Genomic DNA, 11,657 nt, shown 5'->3' with positions numbered 1-11,657 from the left:
AGGGTTAATTTGATGGGCAAGTAGTAATTTCAAGTTAAAAAATAAAAACACCATCCTTGTTCTTCTCCTAATGGTCTCACCACCACCACCCTACCAAAGAAATATAGAGAATCTATTCTCATAAATTGAACTGCCAAATGAATTTTTTTATTCTTGAAACATTTCATATCGATACAACCAACACAATTTCAATTTCTTGACCAAAAATAAATCTATATGCCTATTTCCTGAAATCACAGAACCACTCATCCTTAGAAAAAGGGCCAAGAAATTGATTCCATTGAGAATCATGTGTTGTTCGAGTTCAAGTATAGATGCTCTTGCCTGATGTAGTCAATCACTTCATCGGCCGTAAGATATTTCACAGACAATCCTCTTGATATGCATTCCCTGAAAAAAAATGCACTCTTTAGTGTTGTACTACTAAAAATAGCTCATTCCATACATCAACTAATGCCATAACCCACCTTACTCTTGTTGAACTGATTTGATTTGGTATCAGCTCATCCACAATTTTGACGTTGTCCTGAAAAATAGATAGAATAACTTAAAAATGATAGTGCTGTGTAAAAATGATAATATTGTGGGCCAATCCACCAAGGATGACTGAGACCTGGTCTTCTAAGTCACTCAATACTAGTTCAACAGATAATGCACCTCTGGGACATGGGGGCTACCAACAAAAGCAGTGACAATGGGATTACAGTATCTTATTGAAACCATTTTAACTTTTAAGAACCTAGATCTTGAGCCTAAGAACTAGAGATACCCCAGTTGCAGCTTTCTTGTTAGGGTATTATGCAACTATACTAGAAAATGGATTTTATCCCTAATGTCTATCCAAAAATACCTTAATGATAATTTTCCAACCACATTCCTTATTTAGACAGATGAAGGAAAAAAGAATCCTAACTTCCATGAAAATGTTTACAAGATTTTCTGGTTGCACAGCCAATGAGAGTTTTGCTTAATCCCAGAACTGACCCACTGATCAGATAACCTCAATTATGAGGATATAGAAGTCTTGGTGAGTAAAGAAGCAGTACACATCCATGGTTTACCACTATTATGTACACAGAGGCAAGGAAAGCTGCTTCTTATTCAGTGAAAAGATTTTCAGTACCTTATTTTCATTTAGAATGTCATTGGAAGATATGATCTTCTCAACATCTTTTCCTTCTCTCCTTATGCATACTACTCCATAGTCACTGCAGATGGATCTGACCTGAAAAAGAAATTAAAAAGGAATATTTTTATAACTACTATTTTTCTTAACTGTTCCCTTCCCAATTACATTAGAAATACATAAAATTTAAAAACTCATTTTGTCAAGAGGGAGAGAAGGGGAAAAGGCATGTAAAAATTAAATGCAGCAACCAGGAACATAAGCACAACACTGGACATGAGTCAAATCTGGCTTCTTGAAATCCAGTTATGCCCTAGCACGGGAAAGAATAAACGCAAGCCATCAAATGTCGAATAATGACGTAAAAAGGCATACGACAAAACAAAGTTTACTTGGATTGGATAACTTGCACCTTTGGCTAAGATATTACTGAATATAAACTACTAATTTAACTTAATAATTAAAAGGATACAAGATCTACGATTCAAGGAAGAGAGTAATATGGTTAGTCCTGTAACCAAAAGGATTGAAGCATGCAAAACTTCTTTGGCAAGCATACTTCAACAAAACTTTCAAGCTGAGAACTGATATGATCATCTATTTAAATTTCAAAAAATTAACATTGAACTCAAAAGCAGATATGAACATCGACTAGCTTTTCTCTTTTTCCATTTTTTTTCTGTAATTTTTTTTCTCCTTTCCCTTTTGTGGTCTAATACCAACAGCTGTATTCCAAGAAACGTACCTGCTCAGGGATCCAAGCTCCAGGGATGCTAAAAGATTCAAGTAGATCAGAACCACATACAAGCATGACCCTGAGGGATTCTACAAGGAAAGGAAAGAGCAGATCTTTCAAAGTCAACTTAAAATATACAACGAATAATCAACTAGACATGCACCCCTCATCTGAGGTATTAACATAAACTATAAATCTGTAACTCATCACTTAAACAAATGAAGAAACATTAAATTTGCAGGTATTAAAGCTGCAAAAATAATAGTCGATACACATCAATGAGTCAATGGCAGTATCATAATGCTATAAAACACATAATACCACTAAATCTTTGTATAATATTTTATTTTCAAACCTTTCTAGGCCCAAGTCCATAGAAAAATAAAATTTTGATTCTTCTGATTATCAAAAGAATTTTATTAAAGTACCATACAAGTTTGCAATCAAAAGCTTTACAAAATTAAAGATCAAAGGACTCCCACTGACTCATATTATCCAGGATACCCATGTTTGTAAACTCTTTACAGTTAAAAGAGCAATACACCACTTTGCTTCCAGTTCTGTTCAAGATCATAAGTGAGGGAGCTGCATAATTATCAAACACCCTTTATTCCTTCTTGCCAAATACACCAAGTAACTGTTGCAGGGATCAATCTCGAGGTAATAAAAGTGTAATTATTTAACTATTAAGACCTGCACGATAATTGGGATATGAAAGTAGGAAAGGCTGGTTATGCTCAGAATAGCATTAAAACTCCTAATAAGCCAATGACTTATGACACTATTTAGGACTACAAAATAACTTAAGTCATCATGAACTAAAACTCCTGCAAAACAGTAAAAATTGAACTCCTAAGAAACCTATGTCTCACACAAAACATCATACGAATGGATTTTAATTGAAGGGGAAATTATAAATTCTATTTAATGCATACTGCATACTTTTTGGGTAAAACAGTATTTGGGTCCTTTTCGCAGTATTTATGCAGTGAAGCTGAGATAGCAGTTCACAATCAGTTTTGCTTATTTTTCCACATCACCTTCTGCCTATTTTACAAGTTATAGGTTTTCACAGCAGCCCATATTGGAAAAAGGAAACAGTCACCTTTTCTATTTCAAACCCAGTTTATACTAACCTATTTCATATATTATGTACCAGACTCAGTGATGGAGACTTACCTCAGTCCACTGACAGATTCTTTTTCGACACTAACTAGTACACTACGCCTTACCTAAAAACCCAATACACAAACTCGCCCCCAATCTGTCATGAAACTGTAGATAAGCTCTACCCGAAAGTAAGTGTGGCCCTTCCTAAATCAATTCAGCTGGTACAGAAAATGGATTGAATTTGGACCAGATATAGGCATAACCAACTTTGATCCAATTGTCTATATGCATGATTCATGTGGACCTGATGTTATTGGAATCCAGTCATATTTATCTGATTAGGAAATGTTATACTTACTTTAACAAGAAGGAATAGAAGTATCACATTTGGGTTTGAAGTTACAACCTTTTAAGGTAAAACTTAACCTGGACATTTTAAAATATGAGCCGCACAGCTGTACCCATATCTGACACTTCAAAGTACAAAATGCCATACAAAAGATATGACTTGGAAAAAGCTATGGGATCTGGTACGGGTACGGGTACGGGTATGGGTATGGGTATGGGTGTGGGTAAGGAGTCAGATTAACCTGCCCCCCAAAACTTATGATATGGATATGTGTCCAACTACTTGGAATAAGGCTATGTTGTTGTTGTTATGTGGCCAACAACTTATGATTTGGAGACTTCACTAAACTGTATCAAAAGGAGGGGTTAATATGTTAAAAAAGAGGTTAATGTGTTAAAGAATAGGGATTAATCTTCTTTTTCTTCTTCACAGCCAAGTCCAAGTGTCTAACTTTTGAATGCGTATTCAACAAGGGTAGTCAAGGTACATGAAGTGTCTTATTAAGAAAGGTCATGCCCTTTTCAGGTAATGCAAAATTCCAACTAAGTTGATGAGCAATTTTTTATTACATTCCTAATATAGATAAAAAAACATGACTTTATTTTCCAACTTATAAATATATAAAGTGACTACTGGTAAAGGTCAATAGAATAAGTTGTGATGCCAATGATGATGAGGACAATAGAAATATTATATTATATTATTTTACTTTATATTCTATTCTACTATATATCAGATTAGATCAGATCTTAGTCAAATCAATGTCAAGATAGATCCAAACTGAATCTGATTAATATATGGATCCAGCATAATCAGTTAAGACAAGAGAATATTAAAAGCCACTAATTGGCCCAAATTTGGATCCTGATCCTGATCCAGTCCATTGACATTTGACAAAAGTATACTCAGCCATATTCCCCATTTATAACAGAAAATATAAAAATACAGTAATACATGAACCATACATCTGGAAATAAATCCACACTAGACAGACAGCTCAGGATCTTACCGAAAAAGTCAAAAAACTTACCTCTGGAAATCAATCCACTCTCAGACAAGCAGCTCCGGATTCGAGCCAAAACAGTCAAAGTTCGCTGGTAGCTACTTTGCCTTGCCTATAAAAGAATTCAGAGCATTTGCTTCAATGATGCCATGATGAATGAGAACCAAAAAACCTTTAGCACAAAAAAACGCTTTTCCCTTTCCCTTAATGAGAAGGGCATAGCATAAGACATTGTGATGACAGAACAGAGAATCCTACTTACACTGAAATGCAGAGCTGGAGGAAGGTGGAAGAAGGGGGGGGGGGGGAGAGAGAGAGAGTAATGTTAAATACATTTAGCTCTTCTATATTGAAGGTAAGACAACATAATGAACCATACCCGAGTTCCACGCATAATGACGTGCCAATGACTTACTATGAAGTCAATTCCACCCCCACCCCGCCAAACTAAGGATGTCGAAAATTTCCAACTTGTGCTTTGTTGTGGTGACTGGTGAATGTAAACCCTTCAGAAGCACAGACAAATTATGTTGCTAAGGTTTGCTCTTGAAGAGAACTATCCTATATGCCTCATGAAAAATTTTGTCCATTACTTTATCTAATGTCTCTAAAGTTTTTTTTATTATTTGGGTGGGAGGATAGAATAATTTCCTGGTCATCCAGTTTTCATGGTCCATAAAAAAAAAGGGCGTACCCAGGGCACGAGGCTCCCGCCACTGCAGGGTCTGGGGAGGGTCATAATGTACGCAGCCTTACCCCTGCTTTAGCAGAGAGGCTGTTTTCATGGTCCGTATAACAAACAATTATTAGTCTGCAAAACTAGAAGAAAACCAATTTCCCTAGTCATCCATTTTACAGATCTCTGATCCTAAAGGCATCATTGTTATAGTCAGGATAGCATTCTTTAATATGAAATCCTTCTGCATTTGCTTGCATGGCATGTGTAAAGGCTAACCATGCCCCCTGTTCTCTCAGACAATTATTAGTCTGCAAGACTACAAGAAAACCAATTTCCCTAGCCACATAGTTTATTGGCTAGTGATACTAGAAGCGAGGTAAAAAAAAAAATTCCACCATTGCTTTTGTCTTTGAACCATTACATTTGAAAAACAAAACAAATATGACTTTAAATAGAACTGAATGGAAAATTATTAGATTCATATAGTTCAAAGTTCAAACTATTCAGTTGGGTTATGGCATTTTCCCTTTCTTCATAACTAAATAAGCTTGGGATACGGATTAGTTGAAAGAAAGAAAATTGGTCAAAGTTAGAGGCAATGTAGGAATGCAATCTTACCATCACAGACCAACTTCATAAGTTCGGAGTTTTCGAACATCAATTAGTAAATAACTAACATGATAAGGATACCCTTTCTAATGGATCAACACTAGAATGAACTATGCAATACCTAGTAACTGCATATGTACAGAGAGGCTAACATACAAATGATTCGACAAATATGCAATATAGCCAGGTTCTACGAATACGAATCATAGCATTATTGATGCCAGAAGAATTCCCAATAACTTCATTGGACTTTTGGATGGGGACAAAAATGGCTGCAGATATGCTAGGATTGAATCATGATGTTTATCTTTTCCTCGATATAGTTACAGTCTTTACCTTCCTAAAAAAATTAAAAGAAAAAACAAATTTACCTTGCATCACTATCTAACAACTTCACATGTCACATCTTGTTGGTATTCCATTCTCTTTAGCTAGTCTTAAGTTTTCCCTAATCTATTCCACCACCCCTAAAAAGATAAAATACAAATAAATAAATAAGACAGGAAGAAAAGGAATCCATAGCACATCTAGTTATACCAAAAGAACTGAACCGCCCCCACACCCCACCCATGCATGTCAAGGCCTTGACCTGATTCCAACAGTACTCCTCATCAAGGTTTCACTATAATACATCAAGGATCTGCTAACATCTTCTTTAGATTCTGGATATAGCAATCAATAAATATAAGCGACAAAATGAAAGTACAGTGGTAGCTAAACAAATTCAAGACCTAAGCACCACCCCTGCCACTTATGTTACATCCCAAACAATATAAATGGGTCTTTGCTCTTCATTTGATATTTTTATTTATACTCCAATCTCATTTGGATGTCTTATCAGTTATCACTCTTAAGCATCAAACATTCCAACATTACCAAACCAAAAAACACAAAATACAACATAGAAACCCATTATCCCCACAATGAACTAACGTTTTCTAGAGAACAAGCTTCAGTACACAGAAAAAGAATAACGATAGCTGAGCGAACTACAAAGTTTAGTTTTTCTCTGAGAGAGAGATTGAGGGAGGGGAGAGAAAGAGAGAGAGATTATTAATGATAAATTACCTCCCATGAATCCAACATTATGAATGAAGAACTTCTGCAAGCTAGGTCACACATCTGAATCCGATGTTCAGCAGATATAAGGCCCTAGAAGAAGATATCCACTGGAATTATTGTTATGTAAGACAAAGGGAAAAGTACCCCTGGATGTCTAAAAATATACTTCAGTTTTAGCATAAGACTTTCTATTTCAAGCAACTAGGCTAAAAGTGCGACATAAAACTATGTTGGTACAGAATGTAAGTAACAAAAATCCCCGAGCCAAAAGAGACATACTAACTACATTAAGGAAATCAAAATGAACATTACTTTAAATTGAATATCAACAACAGTGGGTATTCTCATTCAAACTCAGTGATGCTATCACATAGAAAACCATCACTTGTCTTCTTAGGGGAGGAGTTCTTTTTGAGATGAGAAATCTAAGAAAAGCTTCCCAACGTGAGGATTGACAGGATTTCCCCAACTGTTTAAGAGAAGTCTCTCTCACTAGATAAATTAGGAGATAATCTCAAGTTCTCAACAACTTGTTTTAGATAAGCCTAGAAGCCGATGTTGAGAACATTATTTTATAGTTCCATGTAAAAAGGGCGTACCTAGTGTACGAGGCTCCCGCCACTGCAGGGTCTGGGGAGGGTTATAATGTACGCAGCCTTACCCCTGCTTTCGCAGAGAGGCTGTTTCCAGACTCGAACCCGTGACCACTTGGTCACAATGGAGGAACCTCACCGTTGCACCAAGGCCCACCCTCTTATAGTTCCATATGTCCCTCTCATATAAGCCCAGAATCCACCAACATTAGTATTCCTGAACTTCAAAAAAAAAAAAAAAAACACAAAAACAGCTTATTGACACTATGCAATAAAATTTAAAAAGCAAACACCCAGAATCCATTGTGGTGCAGGATACAGAAAGAATCAGGGAGCCTTTGAGGGAACAAAGGCTCCAGTGTGGATTGAGCTTCTCATATTTTTGTGATATCCCACCCTCCTTCATGCTTACTTTGTCAGAGGTTGATGTGCAGTTTTCACAATTGTACCAACAGAGTAAAGCCATTAAATTTATCAAATTATCCCATCATTTCCTGTTGGACCAGAAAAGAAATCTCTGTAATCATCGCTGCCAGTCGCAAGCGAAGATGAAGGAGGAGAGTTCTGTCTGATTAACAGCCAGCATAAAACCACTATGCCTACCCATTTTAAACATGAATAGCAAACACCAAGTAGTCTAAATAAGGTGGTGTTGAGTTGGATCGAGTCTCTAAGTCTCCTTAAGCATTTGCATACATGAACAAAATATGTAAAAGATTACGTACCGTCTTCTTGTATGCATCGTTCACAGGTGACATGTAGCCTCCAATTACGTAATAACCTTCTGAATTCAATGCATCCTTAGCCAATTCTAAGCATGAAAATAGAAATGATCAAAACGTAATAGATGCCATCAATAGCTTCCACTGATTACGAAATTTTAAAGGCAATCATGTACGTGTTTATATTTTTCAGAACGCTAATAATTCAAGATAATGTTTATAAAACCTTCGGTAAATAAAGGAACTATGCACTTCATTCATTATTGCAAGTATTAACAGCTCAAAAAAGATAATATGTAGACTTCTTTCGCAAGTCAGTCAAGAATTCAACAAAGACACAATTCATTATTCCAAGTATTAACAGCTCAAATAAGATAATTATGTAGATTTCTTTCACAAACCAGTCAAGAATTTAACAAAGACACAATTATTGGCGATTAAAGACTGGATATGAAATGGCTGATGTATTAGATCCTTCCAAGGAATCCTAAAGTGCTGCTTCCATCTTATCTTTTTTTATCTTTGAGCCTCTCTCTGTAAACTATATGCAACACAAAGTTGGAATCCCGAAGAAAGTGTTTCATGACTAGGATGAGGAAACATGTGACCAGTTCTCCTACAGAGAAAAATTAAAATATGTGCCATTCAGACAAAAGCGGAAAAGGCAATGCGACTTGATTCAATATCTTTTAAGTAGTTTATTAGCTCTTCATTAAACTTCGTATTAGACACATACAGAGGGTGGTTAATCTCCAAGAAAGGAATGAAATAGCACAGTGCTTCTCATGTGCAACTGGAAGCTAAAATACTGGGGGGGGGGGGGGAACTGTGTATGACAAACTCCAGAGAAACCAATGGTAAGAAGAAATAAAAGTAATCATGGATTCAGTTCTGCTCCTTGAGGGGCACTTATGGCTTGATCTAGATTTTGGCATCAGCATGAATGGCATGCATTTAGATTCTTTACTCCTATACGTTACTGGAAATACTGAACTCAACTAAGCCTATCCCAGATACTTCTGTCCACCAACACAGATCCCATTCCATCATTATACTCCATCCAGTGCCATTTCTTCTCTTAACTTGTATGCATTTTTGCACCACTTCAACCCACGTCACTTTCTGTCCTTTAATACATTCCACTTGCATAGTAATACCCCTCACTATTATTGAATGGAAGTAACAATGGATACTCATATCAAACTAGACTTTGACAATACAATACTCACCTCATTTAAAGGAGCCTAAACACAGAGATTTTTTTTTTTTCCTTTTTTTAAAAGTTAGCAAGTTCAAAAAACTCATAATGATTGTTAAAAATGACTAAAGAAAGCAATGAGAAAGCTCTTCTATGCATGACACAACAAAATATACCATTATTTAATATTTCAAGTTGCAATACATTTGTATGTGCCTCACATTTCTTTATAGTGCCAATTTTTGTTTGCTCCAGTTTCCTTTCAAACCCAATCTGCATTACATTCCCCAAGTAATATTTGGATCTTAGAGAGAGAGAGGGTTTCCCATAAAAGTTTGAGCAAGCGAGCAAGGATTTAAACCTCAGTATCAGAAACAGGATCAGCACAACCCTGCCTGATCTTTGGTGGATAATGTGATGCATAGGCAAGTATTGGATGGTTAGGTGTTCACCGATCCCCCCCAAACCAATCCCAATACATGAAAGCTTCATGCAAGTGCCAGAGATAGTGAATGACTGTGTGCAAGTAATTGCATTAATTGTAAAAGAATTAAAAAAGCAAATTAGTAGTAGAACAACAGAAGAAACTTCCTGTAAGATTCTTTTAAGCAGAATATTAATTAATGGAAGGAGGGTGTGGATCCAGCTAAAACTTACCAAACATACGTAAGTGCATATAAGTAGGAGGATTGAAACTTCCAGTTGCTAAGAGAACCACATAAATAAGGTTCCTATTTCAGAGCAGAAAGAAAACAAGGTAGCATGTTTTAGAGAGAAAAATGATGTTGGTTTAAGAAAACAAAAAACAGAGGATAAAAAGAGGCAAGAAAATTTAGTATCAAGACTCGTAGAGCTATAGTAGATATTTACACAATGTAATTGACTAAGTCTGTGTCCATATAAAATGCATAAAACTACAAGTAGCAAAAGAAAAGAACATGGTCTATATTACAGCCTAGCTCATGTCCAACTACGTAAAGAGCTTTCCCTTGAGTTATATTAAGACCAAGATATTGGCCAAGCATGCATATATTTTTTTGTAAGAAATATAATAATACTTCAAGAACCTAAAATAACCAGAATTAAAAATAATAATTAAAAAAAAGTAGACAATAACAACAAAATACTTTACTTGGTTACACCATCTGATGGGCTATCTTGATCTATAGTTCCCAAAGATAATTTGTTCAAAGGTAGTGGAATATCCATCTTTCCTGATAAGAAAGGGGTCCAGAAAAAAACAAATTAACTTAGTAGCTCCAAGTTGTAGATCATGAGCATGGCTTCCTAGTTACAGAAAATATAATACACAGAAGGGAAAAGTTCTATCACTTTCATTTATTTACACTATATATTTACTCAAACTCCCCTACTCAAAGTTTCTTTTCTGATTCCCCTAAAAAAAAAGTGAACTTCTACCTCTCTTTCTCCCCAGTTACTCTTAGTCCCTGAATTAGCACTGCTCCCTTCCTCTCCCACAGCCTCTCCGGTGGCACCCCACTCCTGTCGCCTTTCTCCGGCATCTCCACTCACCCTCCGTCACCCTACCACCTCTCACCCCCGCCTTCCCCTCTACCATGAGCCACCCCTCTAACAACTCCCGCCCCAACCCCCTCTTCATAACCCAACTGGATAGTAAAGCAGAGCATCCACTGGGTAATAATATCGGAAGAAACTGACCTGTTTTTTTATTGCTGAAATGGATTAGAAGAAAAAGATTAAAAGGTTGCAGAAATAGCACCGGAAATCACATGTAGCAGCCAAAGAAATCCACCATTCCACCCTGTAAACGTTGAGGAATCTGCTTCAATATCCCCAGTGAATCCACACAGCAAACTGAGAGCACCAACATCAAATTATATTGATTGAAAAAGGTGGTTTACAAGCAAGTTTACATTGACCCTTATTCAATGGTAAGGGATCAGCATTAGGGTTCAATTACAAATAACAGAGCTTCATAAAATTCCAAAATTGAATGGCAAACTAGTAGATAAATCAAGATTTATAAAGAGAAATGGCAAAATTGTAATTAATCTGAAGTTGTAAAAGAGGAGTGGCAAAACTGTAATTAATGGAAACCAAGTGAATATATGCAACGCAACAGTGCAAGGGGTAAACTTGGAAATAAAAACAAAATAAGGAGCAAGGAGATTATGGTAAAAGGCAGGGGTATTAAGGGAAACTAAAATAAAATAAAAGGACAAAAAGAATCGTTGAAGGGGGTTGTTTTTCCTCAGGCCAAGCAAGAGACTCTGCTTATCGTTTGTGAACCTCTCTCTCTCCGCCTTCCTCCTCCTCGAGATCTAGGATTGTTGCCATTCCAAAGATTGTTTGGAAGAATATTTGGTCATTTAGGCTTTGTATGGTAAAGCTTCTGTTTTTTTTTAGTATTTTTGGGTCCGGTATACTTTTATGTGTTTCTGTGTTTTTTTAGCGTTTCTGGGTCCTGAAATGCTGTATGGTAACCCCG

General features: G+C 36.3%; 1 protein-coding gene across 1 annotated transcript; it reads right to left on the bottom strand.

Annotated features, from left to right (window-relative positions):
• Nucleotides 1-230: 230 nt before the first annotated feature.
• LOC122646086 (nicotinamide/nicotinic acid mononucleotide adenylyltransferase) lies at nucleotides 231-10,481 on the bottom strand. The gene is made up of 9 exons (XM_043839561.1): nucleotides 10,320-10,481; nucleotides 9,845-9,918; nucleotides 7,993-8,078; nucleotides 6,681-6,764; nucleotides 4,352-4,436; nucleotides 1,872-1,951; nucleotides 1,124-1,225; nucleotides 468-526; nucleotides 231-390 (listed from the first exon to the last, which is right to left on the bottom strand). The coding sequence occupies exons 1-9, from the start codon at nucleotides 10,394-10,396 to the stop codon at nucleotides 288-290; spliced, it is 750 nt and encodes a 249-aa protein (XP_043695496.1). The 5' UTR covers nucleotides 10,397-10,481; the 3' UTR covers nucleotides 231-287.
• Nucleotides 10,482-11,657: the final 1,176 nt, after the last annotated feature.

Source organism: Telopea speciosissima, chromosome 11 (genome assembly GCF_018873765.1).
Source record: "Telopea speciosissima isolate NSW1024214 ecotype Mountain lineage chromosome 11, Tspe_v1, whole genome shotgun sequence".
In the NCBI taxonomy this organism is placed as follows: domain Eukaryota; kingdom Viridiplantae; phylum Streptophyta; class Magnoliopsida; order Proteales; family Proteaceae; genus Telopea; species Telopea speciosissima.
The sequence above is the reverse complement of the archived record's forward strand: the minus strand, read 5'-3'. Positions and strand labels throughout refer to the sequence as shown.